Source organism: Onychostoma macrolepis, chromosome 02 (assembly GCF_012432095.1).
Source record: "Onychostoma macrolepis isolate SWU-2019 chromosome 02, ASM1243209v1, whole genome shotgun sequence".
Lineage (NCBI taxonomy): Eukaryota > Metazoa > Chordata > Actinopteri > Cypriniformes > Cyprinidae > Onychostoma > Onychostoma macrolepis.
This window is the reverse complement of record NC_081156.1, coordinates 2,029,804-2,053,220: the sequence shown is the minus strand read 5'-3', so window position 1 is coordinate 2,053,220 and position 23,417 is coordinate 2,029,804. Positions and strand designations below refer to the sequence as shown.

At 38.7% G+C, this 23,417-nt stretch overlaps 1 protein-coding gene across 7 annotated transcripts in view; it reads right to left on the bottom strand.

The window, feature by feature from the left end:
* tnk2b (tyrosine kinase, non-receptor, 2b) overlaps positions 1-23,417 on the bottom strand; it is a 122,558-nt gene that overhangs the window by 3,062 nt on the left and 96,079 nt on the right. For 5 of the 7 annotated variants that reach the window (XM_058761785.1, XM_058761804.1, XM_058761794.1 and 2 more), the window contains 11 exons: positions 19,839-19,909; positions 13,294-13,506; positions 9,442-9,594; positions 8,854-9,131; positions 8,419-8,545; positions 7,970-8,211; positions 6,455-6,649; positions 5,458-5,549; positions 2,721-4,120; positions 727-822; positions 385-512 (listed from right to left, as the gene is read on the bottom strand). In XM_058761785.1, coding sequence (XP_058617768.1) covers positions 385-512; positions 727-822; positions 2,721-4,120; positions 5,458-5,549; positions 6,455-6,649; positions 7,970-8,211; positions 8,419-8,545; positions 8,854-9,131; positions 9,442-9,594; positions 13,294-13,506; positions 19,839-19,909 — 2,995 coding nt within the window. Of the gene's footprint in view, positions 1-380; positions 513-726; positions 823-2,720; positions 4,121-4,639; positions 4,760-5,457; positions 5,550-6,454; positions 6,650-7,969; positions 8,212-8,418; positions 8,546-8,853; positions 9,132-9,441; positions 9,595-9,704; positions 9,850-12,218; positions 12,503-13,293; positions 13,507-19,838; positions 19,910-23,417 lie in introns of those variants that run through there. The other 2 variants (XM_058761818.1, XM_058761813.1) reach the window with 2 other exon arrangements.

Here is a 23,417-nt window from a genome sequence, read left to right as displayed (position 1 = left end):
TTTCTCCATCAACCCCCTTACAGTGCATGTCCACTGAGGTGGTGCAAGCGAGTGGAGCAGAGTGAGCATTTGCAGTTCATTCCTATGGGAGTTGAGCTTCAAGCCTGCGCTGAGAAAGAGTTGAATCTTGGATACTTTTAGTAGTATTTTTTGACCAAACCGCACAGCCCTACTATTACTCCTAACAGTAGGGGGCCAGTAGGGGGAAAATCAAAGTGCAATTTGGAAAAACTAAATGTAATTTTGTTATTATTTATTTATTTTTCAGTCTCTTCAGTTTTATGATTCAGAGCTGAACGTGTTAATGCTGTTTTTAGTGGCCTCCATGGTTTCAGAATCCAGCACTAAGGCTTGCAGTGTGCACATAGTTAAAGGCCATCCTACCTCAGCTTCACTGAGCCATAGGAGTCTAACAGTTGTGTGCTGGCTAACTGCAGATTCCAGTCACACATCTCTAGAATCTTATGACACTCCACCCTTGTCTTCAGGCCCAGACAGAAGAGCTGCTCCACCTTGGCACACAAAAGAAGGGAAAAATGGATAAAAGTAATTTAACTCATTAGGTCCTCCAAGAACATTATGGATATACTTCCAGTCTCTGTCTAAGTAATGTGCCAAAAACAGAGGAGGAATAAGGTTTACAATGTATTTTTGTGTCTGATTACTTATTACGATTGGATTAACCCTAACCAGTCAGTGAATCATGATTACGGTGATGACTGTTACCTTCAAGTAGTGTACAGCCTTCTGTACATTCCAGCTATGATTCTGTAAAGCCGTTTGACATTCTTCAATTGTTACTCCATGGACAGCCTCCTGCACCTAAACAGGGCAAATCCAATAACTATAAATCCATAGACAGTCCTTGAAGGAGTGACTTTGGAATAATCAGAGATAGTAAAGTGAGTTCTGCAGTGCAAATCAACAGTGTATTTAGCCTTTGACGTGACTGAACCGAGTGCATATACAGTATCTCACAAAAGTTAGTACACCCCTCACATTTCGGCTATCATTTTAGTACATCTTTTCAAGGGACAATTCTATAGAAATGAAACTTGGATATATTTTAGAGTAGTCAATGTGCAACTTGTATAGCAGTACAGATTTACTGTCCTCTGAAAATAACTCAACATACAGCCATTATTGTCAAAAAAGCTGGCAACAAAAGTGAGTATACCCTACGTGAAAACATCTATACGTCGTTTAACCATGCAAAGCCACGTCCTATTCATCATGTTCATGTTTTTGTCTACTTGACGGGACTATGCAAATTTGTTTTTGAGCAGTTAAAATTTGGTGCTTTGAGCACAATTCTCTCATACTGACCACTGGATGTTCAACATGGCACCTCGTGGCAAATAACTCTCTGAGGATTTGAGAATTAGAATTGTTGTTCTCCACAAAGATGGCCTAGACTATAAGAAGTTCGGTAACACCCTGGAACTGAGTTACAGTACAGTGGCCAGTGTCATACAGAGGTTTTCCAAGACGGGTTCCACTTGGAACAGGCCTCGCAAGGCTCGATCAAAAAAGTTGAGTGGCTCAGATGGTGTCCAGCATGTGTGGTGACGCCCTGGTGAGGAGTACCAAGAAAATTGTATCTTGCCTACAGTCAAGCATGGTGGTGGTAGCATCAAGGTCTGGGGCTGCATGAGTGCTGCTGGTACTGGGGAGCTGCTGTTCACTGAGGGAAACATGGATTCCAACATGTACTATGACTTTCTGAAGCAGAAGATGATGCCCTCCCTTTAGAAACCGGGCCGAACGGCAGTTTTCCAACATAATAACGACCCCAAACACACCGCCAAGATGGCAACTGCCTTGCTGATGAAGCTGAAGGTGAAGGTGATGGAGTGATCAAGTATGTCTCCAGACCTGAACCCTACTGAACACCTGTGGGGCATCATCCTCAAGAGGAAGGTGGAGAAGCACCATGTGTCTAACATCCAGCAGTTCTGTGATGTCATTATGGAGGAGTGGAAGAGGATGCCAGCAACAACCTGTGCAGCTCCATGCCCAGGAGGATTAAGGCAGTGCTAGATAACAATGGTGCCCCTACAACATATTGACACTTTGGACAGTTTTGACATGTTTTCACTTAGGGTGTACTCATTTTTGTTGCCAGTTATTTGGACAATAATGGCTATATGTTGAGTTATATTTAGAGGACAGTAAATTTGTACTGCTATACAAGCTGCACATTGACTACTCTAAAATATATCCAAGTTTAATTTCTATAATATTGTCCCTTGAGAAGATATACAAAAATTTTTGCTGAAATGTGAGGGGTGTACTCACTTTTGTGAGATACTGTAGCCTCTTCCTAAATATAATTGCCATTATCTTCTGCCATCTTGGATACATTTTCTCATGGAGCTTACTACTATACAATCTGGGATCATCTTCACCCAAAATGATTGTTTAGATCAAGCAAGTAAGCCTTCATGATGGACAGTTTTTGCCTTAATGGAGTTATCCATGTAGAAAAGGTAGGTTTTTGGAAAACTATGATCAGAACTATGGTCTGCCTGCATGCCACAATATAAATAAATGATAACCAAGTTCCTATAATTAAGACACTACACAGCCAGCCCAAGCCACTCATGAATAATTCTGCCATAAAAAACACATGGCAGCATATATTGGATGCATACACAAGTTTCAAGAAAACAACCAGTAATAACATGGATCAGTTTAATAAAAATCTCCAAATCTCTTACCAGTTTGACTCTGTCATGGTTGCTGGTGCTGTCAGCCCTATTAAATGAGCCATCAGAACTTACTCGGCACAGGCTGAGAGAGTTCTTCAGCCCCCCTCTAAATCCAGGGCCCGTCAGACTGCTGTTGTTATTGGAGGAGAAATTGGACTTGAGATCTCCTTGTTGATGAACCATGGGCTTGACAGTGGCTGTGTTTACCTGCTTCTTTTCCTCACCACTCTCTGCCGCTTTGAAGAACTTATCGTAGCGGTCCAGATACGGAGGCCTCTCAGGCAGGAGGTAGTAGTGCGTGTTGCTGACCTTCTTGCCATCACGTACGATAGGCAGAATGCAGGGCCCTTTGGCTGGCTCCTTATCTTTGCCCTGTGCCAGGATGACCTTGGGAGCAGCATATTTGGGATCAGAAGCGAAGCTCTGAGTGGTTGGCATTAGTTTAGCAGGTGAGGTGGAGAGGTAGGATGGGCCATAGATGGAGGAACCTGAGCAGAGGCTGCTGCGAGTCTGAGGGGAGCCCACGTGCGGACTTGGCGTGCGAGATCCCGGCTGAGAGAGGGGATCTCGAGGGGGAATCTGGGGTGGACGCTCCTTATCATCTTCATTTCCAGAGATTGGAGACAGCTCACCAGACCAGCGAGCATAATCGCCACCTGCACGTTTGACTGGACGGGGTGGTATGGGGATACGTGGTGGTATCTGTGGTTTGTCCTCAGAAAAAGTTAGGACAATCTGGCGGTGTGGCTCCAGACCGGGGCTGGTAGAGCTCGCAGGTACATTGAGGTGCCTCATACACTCCTGCTGCAGCTCTTGGAAGATCTCAGCAGACTGCGAGAAGGTGCTGGCATTGCTCTGCCTGCAGGGCAAAAATAAATTGTCTTCTACATGAGGCTTACACTCTCCAGTAGGAGTGCAGGACATACGTGGAGAGCCTAGTTCATCAGCTCCTCGTTCTGCACTGTTGATGGAGCTCACTTCAAAGTCATCCTCATCTTGTGCTACATCATCATAGGCTGGGGGTGGAGGGAGGGGCCGGGCATCCCAGTCCACCACTGGGGTAGGGTGAAGTGGGCGGGGTAGAGAGCGTGAGGGGCTCTGTGGAGGAGTTCTGTCTAAAATGTTCTCTGCTTCAAGTGCCAGTTTAGCCAGGGTTGGGATCTGAAGCTCCATCACAGGAGAGGGTGAAGGTGTGGCCGATGGAAACTCTTCTCCAAAGTCTATGAGAGAGACTTCTGTGGGAGTGCTGCCCCCTGGAGTCCGCACACAGTATGTGGAGCGATCACCTAATTTGGTAGCACAGACCCAGGCAGCTGGTTTGAGCTTAAGGCCTTTCTTCTTCAAAGAGAGCCGCCGAAGGCCTGATGAAGTTTGGTCCTCATCCTCAGCAACAGCATCGTAGGAGGGTTCTAGTAAAAAAAAAAATTGTAAACAAATATTTGCTGAAATGTCTGTTGAGCTTTAAATGTAATTTAATGACAGGAACTGTAAAACAGAAGAAATATTTTTTGGGGTTAAAATATAAACACTGAGCACAAATTAGAACAGTCACGTAGGTACAGTATATCTCGCATTCCTCCAGAGAAACAAATGAACACTAACATGTCTCATACTATGTCTAACTGTGTAATACTAATAAAAATTAATGTAACAGCCTTGTAATTTAAGCAAAATATGTAAATACACTAATATGATACTATTTTCATGTTATTATAGGCCCATGTTTGTGGACATAGTACAACATGTAGCAATATAGTTATGTCATCATTCAAATTTCAAGTCAACGAAATGCGGACCAGTTCTTAGAGAGATACGAGACCACAGCAAACACATGAGAAACAGATAACTAAAAAACTGGAGCAATTAAAAGAGAAACAGAGGGAGTGAAAGAGCAAAACACAAATTCATACAATACAGATGTGCTGTACCTTTAAGGAGGGGTGCTAGGAGAGAACAGAGGGGGCATGAGCAGTGCTTAAACTGAACTGAGGGTCCACACTTACTCTTAACCAGCAAAGATGGCTGAGGGGGCCGAGGGGGAGGCTCCTCTGCAGAGCAAGCAAGTTAAAGATAGCATATGCAAAAAAGCAGGTTGGAAAGGGAAAAAAAACCCCATAAGAACAATAAGTACATAACAGAGAGAGAAGAAAGATGCACAAAGCATGAGGACCTGTATTAAAGAAGCAGTGAACTGAAAATGGCAAAAATATTTTTGTTTTTGAGAGGTTGGAGCTATTTTTTTGAGTCAATAGTTTCAAGTCATGTTTTGGATCACAGGGTTCCCACACTTTTTGATGAATAAATTACTTCCTGTCATTTATGATTTCTAGGTAAGCATTTAAATGATTTAACTGTTTTGCCAGTAAATCATTCAGAGCACTCTCAGATATCTAGTTTACTTGTTTTGTTCTAACCGGGGAAATCATTCAAATGTTTCTTCCATTTGGTTAGACTCTTTTTGTGAACTGCCTCCTAATTGGTCACAATGTCTAGTAACCATTTCTGTTCTGGATTTTAGCTCATAGCAGCATTTACAAATTTGAGTGAGAAGAAACATTTCTAATCAATAAAACAGTTGTGTTGCTTGATATTTTTTTTTGAATGTGTGATACATTTTTACATTACATGATTTCTTCAGGCCTGAAAACACAATTTTAAAATACCTTAACATTTCTAGTTTTTCTACGACCACGGGAAGCATGTTTAATAATGTTCGCACTTTACTAATTGAAAGGCATTTGCTCACTCTTAGCACGTCCAGGGAGTTGAGTTGGTCTGGCAGAGTTCAGCTCCAGCCCCAGCACATCTGGAGGATCCATGGGATTCCCAAGATAAAGACTGCAAAAGAAACAGAATGACAAAAGCATTTAGCAGCCCATCAGGAGACCATTTCTTAGACCTAAGTTTCGAGAAAAACAGGCTCTGGAACTCTGCCAAACGAAGATTTAATGACACTGTATAACCAAAGTAGTAAAAAGACATTTCAGATTTTAACAGCAGCCCTTATTTTTCACTGGATGTTTTATGGAGGTATTTACAGCTGTGATATCAGTTGATGCAGCCAAGTTTATGGCAGAGATAGAGTGTACTGTGTTCTACTGCCACCTTGTGCTGATGAAGCAAAGTGCTTATATGCTGTCCTCATGTGCAAAGACTTCATTTTAGTGAATGTAGCAGTTTACTTATTGGCCATGACAGAAGTAACTAACTGTCCATCCAGTGGTGATCAGTGACCCTCTACACAGTTACATTTTGCATGCTAGTCCTCACTACAAACAAACAAGTTAGGTATTATTTCCTCATTCATCTCAGGGAGCCCTACTCTGATCTGTATTAATGTGCCATTTATTAAAATGTGCTGTAGTTTTGGGAGCAGCTAATTAAAAGAGAAGCGTGGTTCAGTGAGAGGTTAGCAGAACATTAACATGTTTCGTGAAATCACTGGTTACATAACTCACAAAACCAACACAGACATGCGTTTAAACCTCAAACCAGCGATAGACTTATACATCAGTCAGCCAATCAGCCTATGTTAAGCCGATAATTGACTGTGTGGCCAATTAATACTTAAGCTCTCAAAAATGAACATACATAAGAATAGAGCCACTCTACTCCTTAAAAATTGCCACTAGCATTTGAAAAACACTGGAGATCCATCAATTAAAACTCATTATTTCAGAGAATACAATAAAATCTATAGAAATTACAGAATGTACATGTGAGATTACATTTAAGAGACTCACTCATCGATCCTGTCAGGAAAGCCCCAGCAGCGGTGAGGGTTAGTGTCTCCATGGCCCGTGTGAATGAAGCTGTTCTTCAGTGGACGGCTTATGTCATGGGCAGAAAGACCTGCCACTGACGTGACTGTGTTCCTGGGAAACTGACCAACCTTTAGGGTACGCTTGTTCTGACCTCTCCACCAGTAGTTCTCTGCCCTGCAGGACACACAGAGACCATTTAAAGACAATTATTCACTTATTTTTTTATTATTATAATTTTAACAGTTTTTGCAACCAGTATTGAATGATTCCCAAAGGAGTGAATCATATGAGCAGATTCTTGTTAGTAAATCAATAGCACTGAACCAGTCTGAGAAATTATAGAACCAGAATTAAATTCATTATTATTTCCATCTCTAGGTCTAGACTAGACTTCCAAGAGCGACTCAAGATGACTTCAAATTATTTAAAATATGACAAAATGTGAATTAAATAAATTAAAGACTTGATTTTTAAATGTAGAAATAAAACATTTAAAAATCAAGATATTTCTTATTTTAATTCACCCCCTCAACAACTGTTTCCTTTGAATAACCAGGATTCTCACATTTACTCACCCTCATGTTCCCAACCTAAATTTCTTTCTTCTGTTGAGCACAAATAATTTTATTTCTTCTGTTGTGCACAAAAGATAATAACGGTATTTTTAAGAATGTTGGTAAACAACAGTTGTTGGTAGCCATTCAATTGTTTGGAAAGAAACCCATACAGGTTTGGAACTTGAGGGTGAGTAAATGACTTTTTTTATTATTATTATTATTTTTGGATTAACTATCCTTTTACATTTCATGGCCATTTTTATAATGAATATACATTTTTCTAGTTATGCCAGTTTTTTTCCCCAGATAATAATTGTGAAAATTTTAAAATCCGTATCCTTAATCATTATATAGTAAGTCATAAATGTGTGGCAAAATCATGTGAAGTCACTGGTTAAAAAGATCACCAAAGAACATTCTGTCATTAAAATGTATGGATTTCTCAAGTCAAAAAAGTCTGGATTTTCCTTGGATTCAAAAAGTTAGTCCAGGAACCACTAGGGTAGACTGTTGTTTTCATCTAGCCTCACTGCAAAAAGTGATTTTCTTACTTAGATTTTTTGTCTTGTTTCCAGCCAAAATATCTAAAAATTCTTAGATATTTTGGGGGGGGGGGAGAGCAAAATAATCTTATTTCAAACAGAAAACAAGATTATTTTGCTTACCCCACTGGCAGATTATTTAGCTTGTTTCGAGCAAAAACTCACTTAATTTTGACTTGTTTTTGCTGAAAACAAGACAATAATTTTTACTTGTCTAGAAAATCCTTCTTGATTTAAGAATTTTTAGATATTTTGGCTGGAAACAAGACAAAAAAAATCTAAGTAAGAAAAGCAGTTTTTCCAGTGCTGTCCTAAGATCATTCGCTATAAAATGAAAGTGTCATATCAATCATGAATCCATTAGCCCCATTACATTCTATGGTATAAAAGCTCACCTGCCCTCTATGATGGTAATGACATCATTCATCTGGATTTGAAGCTTGTCAGGTTCATCAAAGTCTTGCAGGGCCCTCATGTCTGTAGGCATGGTCTCCACTAGAAATTCCCTTAGAGCCACGAAAGTGGGCCTGTCATCTGGTTTCTGAGCCCAGCACTGCATCATGACATTATAGATGTCCTGAGGACAGTCCTCAGGCTTAGGCAGTCTTTCACCCTCCTTATCTATTTTGTGGAGGATCTGTCACAAACACATATTTAATTTTTCTTATGATTGTCTTACCCAGTAAGTAAATGCAATAATAGCATGATCACTATTCAGAAGCAAATGCAATATTAGGCTCTAAATGTCTTAATTTTTGGGATTACTGTGAAATATCAAAGCTGGTCTTTCATTAGGCAGATGTTTATGACTAAATGGAAATTCAGAGTGTACAAGGAGGGGTACCTGACTACCATTTAGACCCAGCCATGGCTCCTGACCATAGGTAAACATTTCCCACAGTGTCACACCAAACATCCATGTGTCTGTTGCGTGAGAAAACGTGCGTGTCTTCAAGCTCTCTGGGGCACACCTATGTAAGAAAAAAAAACACCATGCAGAAATTAGGTCAGTAGAATAAAATGCCTGTAAATAAACAACCCACCAAGGGGAAAATGACATGAGGATCATGCACAGTTCGTTTAATCAAATCAAGGGCCACAAACAATGACCTCATTCAAATTCAATCTGAATCCTGAGTTCTGGCCTGTCACTGCATACAAACAAAACCAACCAAATTATTTAAAGCTCTCCGTATCCCTTCTCGACAGATTCAAACAACATGCAAACAAACTCTTCAATTGTAAATATATATCCAGTCTCTCCAACCCTCTCCCTCACCAGGCAAATGGGACTTTGCGATGCTCTTGCATGACGTAATGGTCATCATTCTTAGGCAGCGCCCTCATCAGTCCGAAGTCACCGATTTTGACCTGCTCACTGGAAGCTAGGAGGATGTTTCTGGCGGCCAAGTCTCGGTGGATGAAGCGCTTGGACTCTAAGTAGGCCATGCCATTGGATATCTGGATGGTGTACTGACACAAAGTGGAAATGAGGAAATGACCCAGGGTCTTTCGCAAGCGATCCAACATGGAGCCAAGAGGTGCAAGCTCAGTCACCTTAGAGAAAGAAGGGTAATAAAGAGGGTCATTTAGGGAAGGGAAGTAGAGGAAGAAGAGGGGTACAATATTAAGTTTCATTTCACAACTGAAAAATTTATTTGACAAGAAGCATCTTGCTGTCGGAGACAATGAACACTGCCAATCGGGAATAACTCGAGAAGTCAGTGTCAGCAAATAATGAGTCTAAGAGAGCACGCAAATGTCAAGCCTTATTTTAGCTCACCCCTCCCTTCTCAAGGCCTTGATACTTTAGCACCCTGTCTTCACCACCAATTTGATGTAGACGTTAACATGCACAATCACTCACCATCTTCATGGGGTGTGTGAGGACGACTCCATAGAGACGGATGAGGTTCTGGTGGTCAAGAGAGTGCATGGCATTGACCTCACGGATGAAGTCATCCAGAGCATCTGGTTGATTGAGCACGTCTGTCTTCAGACACTTCACTGCCACATTGAGCTGAGGAGGACATGTTGAAAGAACAACTCAGACATCACAAATTCATCATAAGTCCCTGCATGAGAACACATCTGCCTTTGCTGGGGAGAGCTCCCAGTAGCTGGACTAACCTGTACACATTACAATCCCACACATGCTAATGAGCCCCTCTGAGACCTGTGTCTACACTGTTGCTGGTCATCACTGACGTTCAGAGCATAATCGCAGAGCAACTTTATTCCCTGTGCTCAGCTTGGACTCTAGCTGAAGTTCCACCTTTTGGAAAGAAATCATGTAACATCTGCCATTACTCTGCCTAAATTATGACCAGACCCATCTGCATTACTTCATGAGTTTAAATAGATTTTAAATGTTTAAATAGGTTTTTACATTTTCAGAAAGAACTAAATAGTGCAAATAAATTGCATCTTTCTGTATGCCATCCTTCTGTAAGTTCAAAGCAGGTGTCAATCAAAAACAGTTTTGGGAAACTACGTATGAATTTACCTGGTAGTGTCAGTAATATGCATACATCGTTAGAATGTATTTGACACTTTATGTTGTCCACCTGTTGCTTCTGTTGTGTAGGATATTTTCTTCATCTGCTTTAATTGCTTTGCATGTGAAAACCGATCAAGTCCAATTCAAGTCAGAAAATTAAAAGCAACTCAATTCCTAGAGGGCCACAGCTCAGCACAGTTTAGCTCCAACCCTACTCAAACACACCTGATCCAGCTAATCAAGCTCTTCAGGATTACTAGAAACTTCCAAGCAGGTGTGAGTTGGAGTTGGTTGGAGCTAAACTCTGCAGAGCTGTGGCCCTCCAGGAATTGAGTTTGAGACCACTGCCTTAAAGGCTATAATCATTAAGTTGGATGAGGGTGCGAGAATGTTACATGTATGAAAAGAGCAGTTGACATAAATCTCAGCTTGGTCCTGACATTATTCTGTACAGCGCAATGAAGCAGTGTTTGATCTGCACAGATGGCCACAGGAAAGATGTTCCCACTCAAGCCCCATGTGGAAAGAACCCTTTGGTGTGCAATATACACTATCACTACAGCCTCCGGCTCAGTTCACACGACATCTGACCCCTCATCAGGTCATTAGAGGCCCGTCTCTCCTACAAACCTCCTCTAGAGAACACAGCTGCTACAATGACACATAGAGATCAGTCCTGAAACAGGATGTTCACATGGAGCCCTGGAACACGTTAAGGGAAAGGTGGGACCACAGATACAAAGTGTCTGAAAGCTATTCTTTTGTTGATCTCAGTTTCTGAATGTGACAAACAATGTTCCTGCCAAAATGTGCAATAGTCATTAATGGTCACACTTTATTTTAAGGTGCAAATCTTGCTATTAACTGACTTTTGCCTCAATAAACTGCTAATTTGCTGCAAATATTTAGCAAGGTAGTTGTTAAATTCAGGTACATTAGATAGGAATAGGGGATGTAGAAAATTTCCAACAAGAATATATGCTTTGTAAGTACTAATAAACAGCCAATATGTTAATAATAGACATGCAAATGAGCAACTAGTTAATAGTGAGAATTGGTCCCTTTACCAAAGTGTTACCTCAATTTTTGATTTCAAGTGTTGAAGATTTAAAAAAAAAAAAAAAAGATTAACAAATACACATATCACTAAAATGTCAATGGTACAATTTGAATCCTCATCTTGAGTATATCCCAGTGCATGACAGAGATGGTGGCTGAATTCTGCATCTGCAAAGCTGGTATTTTTTAACAAAGCTCCCACTGTTTTTCCAAACACTTCAACCTTTCTCTCCTCCCCCACTCACCACTAGAACTCTGAAAGATTCTGAATAAATTCAGAATCATGTTTTTTTTGTTGTTGTTGTTGTTTTTTGCGATTCTCCCATAAATCTGATGACAAAATGTTCATGACCAAATATATTAAATTGAATGAAATATTTTTTGAATGAAGGAGTCAATCCCTATGTCCCAATGTGCATACTATCCACTCTATCTGCCCTAAATAGTATTGAAAATGACTAATATCACATAGAATTTAGGATGGATAGTTTGCACATTGGGACGCAGGCATAGTCTAATTTATAAAGACCCGCTTTTTATCGGAAGCAGCAGCATTTGTGAATGAATCTCTGAATGAATGATTCCATGACAAATAAATTTTTTAGTCAAGTTGTTGCCACCACCTGGCATACAACACAAAGAATCAAAATAATATCAAAAGATGATTAACTATTTTGATCACTGCTGGAGATATCAGTTCACACCCAAACTATAATGTTTTATTCCAGTACTTCCGTTATTTTGTTACACAGAAATTGTGTAATGTTTATGACACAGAAATAATGATAATGTGTACTATTTGTGAAGCTTTCACACTGTACATATTCATGGCAGCTGCTCTCTCCTGATCAGCGCCAGCACGAACAAAGATTTGAATGTTTTACAGCATCAGTCTAGCATGAGCAGCATGTTAATAAATGACACTGGTGCAGAGTGTGCGGTTTTAATTCTTTTCAATGCAAGTTAAGATTCACACTAAGAACAGGCTTAATAGACATAGCTGAATTGTTGTCATTTAGGAATAAGATCGCGTGAGTGTTTAGATGGTAATCTAAGTGCCCCTATTATGGATTTTTGAAAATTACCTTTCATGCAGCGTGTAACACAGCTCTAAGTGAATGAAAACATCATGCAAAGTTTTAAATCTAAAAGTGCACCGTGTATAAAGTTCTTGTCTTTCAAAAGAAAGAGTCGACTCCGAGTCATGAAAACGAGTCGTTTTTTAAACGAATCTTTAGCTGTTTCAAGGTGACGTCAACGTGAAACATTAGCATATTTATGCCCGCACGCACGCAGACCCGGGAAAACTTGAAACTCCCTTCCCTCAAATACCGTAGCGGATTCCTGTGGAGAAGATGTTGTGCTCTGCACTGTGAGGGTAAATCCGTTAGGGTACAGTTAGGGTATGTCGAAAAACTCCCAACTCATTTTCTCCTCCAACTTCAAAATCATCCTACATCGCTGCAGAAGCACCGACCCAGTGTTTACAAAGTGAACGTGCAAGGAGGGTCAAACACCCTTTACAAAAAAAAAAAAAAAATTAAAAAGAAGGTAAAACAACAATGTAGTATGATTTTGAAGTTGGAGGAGAAAAGTGTTGGGAGTTTTTAGACGTACCCTGTCTTGAACCGTTGTACACAGACAAAGTACGCATGCAGAGCTAGACGAGACGAGCATTTGTGGTTAAAAAGTGTATAAACTATTTTTTAAAGATGATTATAGATGGTTTCGCTAGATTAGTTGTGACTGATAAATACTTTGCAATACGTTGGTGTACAAACTGCAGTGCTTTATCAATGCGTTTCTGCATTGGGCTAATGCATACCATGGCTGCTTGGTTGAATGGCGATGGGCGTTCCGTTATTGACATGCGCTACACGCAGTAGACCAATCACAACAGACTGGGTCATCAGACCAATCACCGCAGATTAGGATCACGCAAAGGAGGGCTTTGGAAAAATGAATCGTTGAACGAACCGTTTGGGAGTCGTGAGCAAAAAAGGAAAAAATAAATGCATATTTTAAGACAATGAAAGTGTTTTTTTTTTTTTACTTTGCATGCATGTCAACCTGTTGTTGGGGACTCCCAAAACCAAAATATGAACCTTTCATAACCCATAATAGGGGCACTTTAACAATTAAGCGTGCAGGTCTACTCACCACTTTTCCATTTGGCGTGAACCACTCTCCACGCTTGACCACGCCGAAGGAGCCATCACCCAGTTTCTCAAAGAGGGCCAGGTCTTTCTCACTGATGAGACAGGTGAGGGCCTGCTGCTGTCCATCCACTGGAGGAGGTGTGGTGGTGAGTTTTCGGAACGTACTGGCTGGCTGGGGACTGAAGTCTCCTTCTGGTCTCTTGCCACTGAACACCTGAGGGATAAACAACAACAAAGTCAACATCTAGAGGTGACAAGTAAAAGCCCTCAGCAACCTATGTGCACAAACCATGTTTTAATTGTGTGCAGCCAGAACTGCATCAAATGTGTACCAGGAACTTGAGGACTCATTGGACAGTCTCTATCCCATTACGGTAAAGATGTGTGTAAACGGGGAACATCTCAAAACCAAAAAGAAGGACAGCAGTAGAAATCACAATAAAAGAGAGAGAGAGAGAGAGGGAGAGAGAGAGAGAGAGAGAGAGAGTGAGTGAGTGAGTGTGTGTGATTCCACGAAGAACTGCTCTTTCTAACTGCTTATCGGCTCTTGAGGCACTTTGTAAGAGGAGCCTGTGGGTTGGCCAAGGAGAGCTGAGTTATCAAGAACCAGAGTGTGGGCTGAGGGAAGCCAGGGGCTACAAACTCAAGGGACAAGGAGGACGGACGTGAACGGAAGGTGGAGGAGTGAGAGGTGACCCTGACTTTAACCCATTAAAAACAGACAGAAAGATCAGATTAGAGAGAGTGGTGACACTGCAAAAAAAGAGGAAACAAAAATAGAGAAAGCCGGAACGCAATGTCTGTAGCCTTGAGACTGAGAGCCTGGATTTGACGGACAGGCTGAAAATAGAAGAACTGAACTGGGACCGGAGTGAATATAGAGGATCTAGACAGAGCCTTGAACCCCAGACTACTGTCTGATAACCATACACATAGCAAACATATATTACACACTGACAAATGCCTCAATGAGTAACACATCCAAACTCATCTTTCCATCTCGGTTCTGGACTTTCCATTGACATTTGTATACTGAGCCAATGATATTTTTGCTTCCTGACCCTCACAATAGCTTTTTATATTTTTACATTTTTAAGACATTAATTAGTATGTTTATTAAGCTGTTTCAAAGCGGGATAGTTGCTCTCCACAATATAGATGATTCAGGTTTTACTGTCCACATAGTAATTGCCACCAAAACTGTCACAAAACACATTCAAACACAAAACTATATAGACATCCACACATATCTGCATGAAAGCAACATTTGAAACAGGAGAACATTTTCTAAGGGTAAGTGTCAACTAAAGCATGCCCCCACACACTAACAGTGGAGTGAGGAGGCAGATTACTCAGTCTGTTCTCGGTGCCAGAAACGGAAACAAACAGGTGTAATTTTAGAAAGCTCTCATCCTCGCAAGCCACTTCCTGTAGGCCCTGGCCAAAGCTGCAACTAAAGCCTTCACACAAGGGAGAAAATAAGTCTGTGTGTGTGTGTATGTGTGTGTGTGTGTGTGTGTTGGTTTCATTATTTGACATGTATAAAAGAGCTGAGGGAGGCTAAGTGGATGGTCACATATTGAACATCCATATCAAACTGTGTGCATGTACTTTATATTTGACTTTATAAAAGCAGTTAACAATCATGTACACTTTCAGATGTTCAAAATTGTACCTTTAGGGGTACAAAAGCTCGATGCTTTTTAACAACAACTCTATACCTTATTTACACCTAAAAGGTTCATAGTAGTACCTTAAGGTAATATTACTACTAACATGCACCTTTTAGGGTTAAATAAGGTACACCATTGTCCATTTAAGGGTACTGCACCAATGGCAAGCTGCTGTACCCAAAAAGGTAAAATATTTGTGCATTTTTCCTGACAGAGTATGGGAGTAGAGGATATCTGTGCATGTGCTTCATTTAACACAAGTGTGCCATTTCTGGTGCCAAAGGTCAAGATGTCCTCTCATCCCACAGACAGAGGAATTTGCCCTAAAGCTGATGGTTTAGACAAGAGCAATCGTTTGTCAATCCTGTGTGCATATCACTCCCACATACACACTTCCTCTCAACACATATTGTAAATGAGCACACACATATACACAGTCTATTATGTAAATATAAGTGAAGAGTAGGAGATTAATGACGTGGGAAGTCAGATGGAGCTGGAAGAGCCAGATTCATTCTATGGTCTCTCTAATTCTAGCCTTGGCTCTTTGTACACTGTTAGAAAATGAGATACCGGTAAGGCACAAATACACACTTAACACACATTCAATAGGCAAACACAGAAACAAAACATTGTAGTGGTATTTTAAATATTAAAAACAGAGCAGGGCAGACAAACATACATACACAGAAATTAATAAATGTGTCTGTTATAACTGTAAATGCACTAACTGCTGTTGCTGTTTACTCAGGTTAAAACTGACTCTGGCTCTAGTGAGGCCTTTGGTCAGCACCACCCAGACATCCAGCCCTATGAAAACAACTCTAACACTGAGGACACACTATAACCAGCTGTACAGAAACAGCTCAAAGCAAAGCATACATTTATTCAGGTCAGTTTATTGTATGTAATAAAAATATTCTGGGCAAAACAAGCTGCTCCTTTTACTCAGTCCGATATAGCTCCTAGATTATTTTTTTCTACACCAAACCAACATTCAAGAGTCTGACAAACCTAAAACAGGCCCTTTTCTAAATAAATACATTTACAACTAGATGCTATTTTTTTTGCCTTTTAACAATATTTAATATGCATTTTATTATTTATCTATTTGCTCTCAAATGGCTTAAGAAGTTAAAAAGAAACAATCACTGTGACAAAAATTGCTGCCAGGTTGACTCATAGTTACATTTACTTGTTTAATATACATCTGGGTCATTCCTTGTCAACTTAACCAGAGGTCCCCGGCTAAATATTCTGTTTTTGATATATATTTTGTTGTAAAGAATGAAATACATAAATGATTAAGAAAGCTAAAATATTAAATGTCATGGAAGAATATTTACTGAGTAATACACTGCTTTGTAGAGGGGGGTGAAAATTACTAGGGTTAAAAATTACTTTGAAAAATAACATGAGGTTGGTATATTTCTACAGAAATTGGTGGGTCTATAAGTAAAATCTATTGACTTTAGTGATCAAAGCAATTCTTGCACTAAGTATTAGGATCTTTTTAAACTCAATTTCTTATGGTATCTTACCTATCTTAAGGCCCTATAAGGTTTATTCCCATGGAGATATTGGGATTTTATGTGGCACCATGTGATAATTTGTTTGATTCACAGTTAAATTGTACAAAAACCAAATGTGGGTCACTTTGCATGATATTGCTTATACTTATTGCATTTAAAAAAAGAATGTATGAAGAACAAATAATTTTGCAACAAGAAATGTAGCTTGTTTCCCTTTATCAAACCAGTTGCATACAACATACCTCTCTGGGAGCCAGAAACGTTGTTTTAAAAAGTTTGCACGACTGCAACTCAAAGTATTAAATATATCTTAATATAATTTTTGGTTCTGGTTCCTAAGAAACTTCTCTTTTGGAATTTTCATATTTCATGTCATATATGGTTTAATTCCAGAGATAGTGGGTTCTCAATGCAGTAACATCTAGTTACAATACTGCATATTTGAACTCGTTAGCTTCAAGAAGCTGTCATAATGAACAAAATCCCTTCTTCCAAATATTCCAGAAACTGAGTCAAATACAGAATCTTATGAACAGACTACTGAGAGCAAGTTAATATGCCTTAAATGTACAATTTCAGTGCATTTTTGGCACTCAGACAGGTTTGTTCAATACAATTGTTGTGATAGAGGGAAACAAGCTACATTTCTAGTTTCAACATTATTTATTCCTCAGATAATTCCATTTAAATACAATAGGTATCAGCTGTATGCAGCAGTAAAAATTGGTAAAGTTAAAGAGATAGTTCACCCAAAATTGAAAATTCTATCATTAAATTACTCATGTCGTTCCAAACCCGTGTGACCTTCGGAACACACATTAAGATATTTTTGATGAAATCAGAGCTCTCTGACCCTCCATAGACAGCAAGGGTACTATCATGATCAAGGCACAGAAACGTAGCAAGGACTTCAGTAAAATAATCCATGTGACATCAGAGGTTCAACTGTAATTTTACGAAGCTACGAGAATACTTTCTGTGAGCAAAGAAAACAAAAATAATGACTTTATTCAACAATTTTTCTCCTCCTCATACCATCTTGCCACGACGCATGCGCATGCTTTCCAGCATGGAAAGGACAGCATGCGAATGCGTCATCATCAGTGACACTTAATATTTTGGCTTTCAATACCATTTATGTTTGCCTTTCTAAATTTTACTATTTTATTTTTAATTGATGAAACAAAGTGAATCTTCTTTATACAAACTTTTTCATGCTTGCCAGACCAAATTCTGTTAATATCAATGCAATATTTATGATATTGGTTCAGTTTATATCATCAACAAAATACTGTAAAAAGTCAATGTATCGTCCAATATGCTGAAAATTTTATTTTGTCAGAATGATGCAAACTGCATTTCAGCCTGGCCTACAGAATCAACTATAAACTTAATTTCCTCTGCACATGCACACACAAACCCTAGAGAATGGCCCACATTGTGCCGATTTATTGCTTGTGACTGAGGCCAATTTGATGCTCTTCCTGCAGCATTTGATGGACCATTAACCTGGTTAGTGCTTTAGAGAGTGAGCGGCAGGCCTGAGCCAGCACTTGCTGCTTCAGCATTCAGAGCAGACATTTCAGTATTATGTGTAAAAGAGTGAAAATAAGTTGGTAAATTTCAGAGGGGTGAAGCAACAGGCCTCACTCAAGTTTAGTGTCGATGACTAGGGCTGGGTATCATTTAAAAATTTTCGATATCGATAACGATACCTCGAGTTCGATACCGGTTCCTGAACGATACTTTTTCGATACCAATTTTATGAAATCAATTTTAGAAAGATTACATTATCTCAAAAAACTTTGAAAAAAAAAAAAAAAGTTTCAGCTTGTTAACATTTATACAGACTCAAAGCCTCATCTCCTGAGCCACTGCACAAAGGAACAAAATATATCCAACACAATAAATCAGTGCAAATAATTTTAATAAAGTTCAAATAGTTTTCAGTTTACACATCTGTTAGGCTACATTTACACTAGTGCGTGTTCATTTTAAAACACATAGCTCAGACAGAGTCATCATTTCTATTCATTTATTCTAGGTTGTTAAAGACTTCAAGAAATTGAAAATCTTTATCCACTTTCATAATTGTTCATTATTCATTATTGTTATTAAATTCTGGTGTAGAATGTCTAATTATTTGAATACATAAAAACTTATTCAAATTTATTCTTAAAATAGCCTTATGAAATGTTTTATTTTTCCTCCGAAATTCTGTGTTCTGGTTTTCAAATGAAGGCATAAAACATTAATTTAATTTATCTTTAAATTATTGAAAATCAAAGTTTATTTATTTATTTTGGCAAACAAAGGGGATTTACTATTAAAATTAAAACATGGAAGAAATGTTGTGTGATCATTACTTAAAAAAACTAAAGTTTTAATAATTTTAATAGTAGCCTAGTAGTAACAGTATGTACATTCTTCTGAACAATAGTAATGTATTTCTGCCGCAGTGTCTTCTAAGTTAAACCGAACTTTTATTTTGACGAGTTGCCGTGAATACCTTTACAGTTCTGTGTGTATATGATATGACGCTAGTTTTACTCAAATCAAACGTTAAAATGCTAATGAAGTGACTCTCAGAGCAGTTCTGGAGATGTTGTTCATGTGTTTATGTCCTCATTTAGTGAGACGGCAAACGCTGAAATCACTGCGAGCGTCACGCGCGCTTCAGTCTGTGTGTAGTAAACAAAACCGCGCGATAGAGAGCAGACTGCTCTGTATACGCTTTCGAATCGCTCTTGCGGATGTCAGACACTGATCAATCTGCACCGCGTCACTTCTAGTCAAACACACCTAGTGCTGCAGGCTTATTGGCTCACTGATGCTGATGAGATTAACCCCTTAGATATCGAAATTTGGCACCGAACGACAAGACGTTTTTTGATCGAGGCAATTCGGTCGGTGCCTAAAAAGTATCGAACTTGATACCCAGCCCTATCGATGACAAAATGTGTTTCCTTACTCTAACTTTAAAGAAACTCAATTCCTGAACTGCTCAGCTCCATGAACAGAGAGTTATCTTTTGAGAAGATATCACAACCTCAGCTTGACATTTAGGCTGTTGAAAAAAAGATGAAAGGCTGTGGAAATCGTCTAGGTCAAGTGCTTTAAATGTTAGCTCTTGATTTCTTCCCTTCAGGTTCAATAAGACACTTTGCAAGTTAGATACTCTTGATACTACCTGAGGGACAATGTGAGCTGAATGACCAATGAACAAAGCAAGACCCTTGTCCAGCTGCATGTGTACAGATGTGTGTTTGTGTGTGGGACCTGATCCTGGACTGGAAGCCTCATTAATCTGTCAGTGCATGTGAGGAAGGCTGATGACATACCTTGCTCATCCAAGACTTGCGCTTGCACATGGTTTTTCTCCTCTTCACCGCCTCCCACAGCCGTCTTTGCCCTGTCAAAAAAAGCAAATGAGAGAATTATTATTTAATGAATAAACAAGTTCAGCTTTATCAACAGTGACATCTGGAGCAAACCAATGTATCTGAATAAAAATAAAAAATAAACACTGTTACATATTAGTTAGTGCAATAAAAATGCTTACTACCCGTGTCAAAAGAAAGCTAAAAATCGTGTTAAACCTTGTAATTGTCATGATATGTGCAAGGACACCAGAAAAGTACTTTTTTTTATTTATTTATTTTTTATAGAGAAAAAACCAACCTTAGGAATTAGGGTAAACGTACCCATTAAGCACACTTCCATTTTTGAGATCAGATTATAAAACAAAAAATAATTTATTATCCTACTTGATGTCTTGTTACTATATACCTCCTGTAATTTCAAATCAATCAGATCATTGCACACTGAGATATGGCTCTCCATGTGTTTACACTGTCTATCAGCCATTTTGAAAGCGGTCTAAAAACTTTCACCAAAACAGGAGCCCTTTAAATGTGAATTTTTTAGATGTTTAAGCCTTTATTTTGGGTAAGTTTCACTACTTACTGTAAAATTAAGAGATTAATGTTTAGACTTTATCATATTATAACCTGGAACTTGGATGTGGGAAATGATTACATTAGATCCAAAAGAAAGTTTTAGCAACACATGCTACAGAACACAGTTAGCTGACTAACTGTATAAGATTGTGTGCTACGCTAATATATTACTTCACAGGCATTACTGGCTTGTACTTTTACATCCATAATATTATAAATTGACAGTTTATTGCTGGTCTGTGGTTTTACAGTGCTGTAATTTTTAAATATTTCACATTATTGTAAGGTGAGCTTAAAGGGTACGCTACTATGAAAATTACACAGCTTCAGTGTGATATCAATAAGAAAAAGCTACGCAATATAAGATATTGTGTAGCTTATCAGTTAACTACGGCTCTGTGTATTAAATGCTGCTCCATTTGAAAGCAGGTGATGGAGATTTACCGCTAATCACGGAACCGGCTTTACTGATGAGATGCATGACAATCGCATGCAATATATCGCCCAGCCCTACTCTGTGTGTATGAATGGCACGAGATGTGTGGCTTCGCTTACTACACATAATGAAGCATGCATGATGTTCGTGTTGTTTTCAGCCTCTGCTGCCAATATATGAGTACCTGAACACATGAACATAATTTCTAAAACTCATATATAAACAGAAAAACTTAAAAGGTCTTCAAAACAATCCGTCAAAATAAAAGTCTGGTTTAACTTGAAGAAACTGTGATAGAAATATATTACTTAGCCTAATGTAATGATAATACTATAATAGAATGATTATTAAAACATTATGTTAAAGGAATAGTTACCAGATAAATTATTAACTAGAATTTAATTATATATATATATATATATATATATATATATAAATAAAATAAATTATTTAGAAATGCTTTTGACTATTTAATTAATCAGGAAGAAACAAACAGGGTGAGAATGAAAAAGACTGAAGGAAAGAAAGAAGAGATGACAAAATAGGACGTGTGCCAAAAAAAGAGAGAAAAGCGAGAGTGATAGAAGACCCATGTAATGAGCTTGAGTTGGGCAATAATCAGGCTGGCATAAAGGAAATTACATTAGCACAGTTTACACTTCAGGCATCACACAAAGGCTTAATACTGAGTGTGGAATGACACGCTGATTAGATTTGGCAGACACTCAAACTTGTGCTGGGTTTACCAGTGGAAAAAAAATCCCTGCTTTTCAATAAGTTTCATCAGTCACAGACTGCCTTCTGTTGTATTAAAAAGATGCATCTTTGTCACCTTTGTCCATTATCTAACTCTGAGAAAATATTCATTCTTGGGTTGAACCAATTTAGATCTAGTGACCTTTGGATTTAGGTGCTGATATTAGTAGACACAAACAGAAACGCTATGTCATTCCCTGATGAAGCTTCACAAAGCTGGCTTTTGAAGAACAATGACCTGCCACTTGTGTAAACAGCATCTGATTTTGTATTGAGAGCTGCAAAAGCTCTTACTGACATTCGCCCAACATCCACAAACAATCATCAACAAAGCACTGACTGGAGTGGGCTATTACTATGCTCAAGAATTGAAGAATGCATTGCAACAAGCTCTGTGAAAAAAAATACACAAATCTACAAGTCAAGAGAAACATATATACTTTTAAAATATACTTACATTTTATACATTAGTGTTGTCTTGCCTACAAAATCATTTTAGCATCATTACTCCAGTCACATGATCCTTCAGAAATGAAGTGCATTTACCGCAGCCGCAACCACAGTCACGAGCTTCAGGACAAACAAACACAAAGCGCACGTGAAAGTCTGTCAGTACATGAGTTTCATGCATCTAAATGTACTGCAATCCAAACGGCAGAAATGAAAGCATATCTAAAGTAAAAGACTAAAATAATAGCGAGTGTAAGCACTGTCAAGCAGGCCCGGCTCCACGGGGGGCCAGGGTGGGTCTGGCCCACCCAATCAGGAGCTTGGCCCACCCTGGCCCCGTAACAGCCAATCCCAAAATTTGTGTGATATTCAATAAAGCTCCATATATTTTTCTTTTTTGTTTTCTTACCACCCGCTTCTGCAACGCGTGTGTTACACTCCCGCCCACACCCGCAAACATTCTAATGTTGTATATAATTTTCGTGCATCATGGAGCCCCTATCAATATATCATTGAAATCACTTTTGAATGAGCACTGGCGCCGTTCACTTTCACTTTTACTTTCGATTTCGCAATCACACGCATTCTGTGTACACACAACTTGCATAACAGTGACTGTAAAATATGTATTTTAGGTATGGAGATGACATATGCACTACCAGTAGGGGTGGGCGATATGGCAAAAATATAATATCACAATATTTTTAAGAAAAATCACGATTCACGATTTTATCACGATTCTTTGTCATGTTGATTTTACTATTTTGCAAGTTGTCTGAGCATTACAGCCAAACTAATTTCCCTATTATAAAGACAAAACCTTTCAAGATAACAAAAATATTAAAAAAGAATGGCGGATATTTAGGCCAAAGTGGGCGAAGATAAAAATCTTTGTCATTATTTTATCTTTGTTATTAAAAAAATGAGAACAAAGATACACATTACAAATACACATACTATACAAATAAAACAGTGTTTTATTTTCAGGTACAATAGGTGTATTTAGCAGGAGCATTCAATAAATTGAATCAACAAATATAAAAATAAAACACTATATAGATTGATTCCTATTAAATCAACTGTATTAACGTTTTTCAGTCAAGAGTAGTGAGTGATTTTTCTCTTTGTGTTTTGGTGTTTTATTAACATTGAAGGAATAATTAACCCCAAAATAAAAAGTGTTTTATATTTATACCATCATTTACTCACTCAAAAGTTTCTTTAAACCTGAATGAGTTTCTTCTGCTAAACATAAATGCTATTTTGAGGCACATGGAAAACCAAACAGTTGCTGGTCCCCAGTGACATTCCATAGTCTT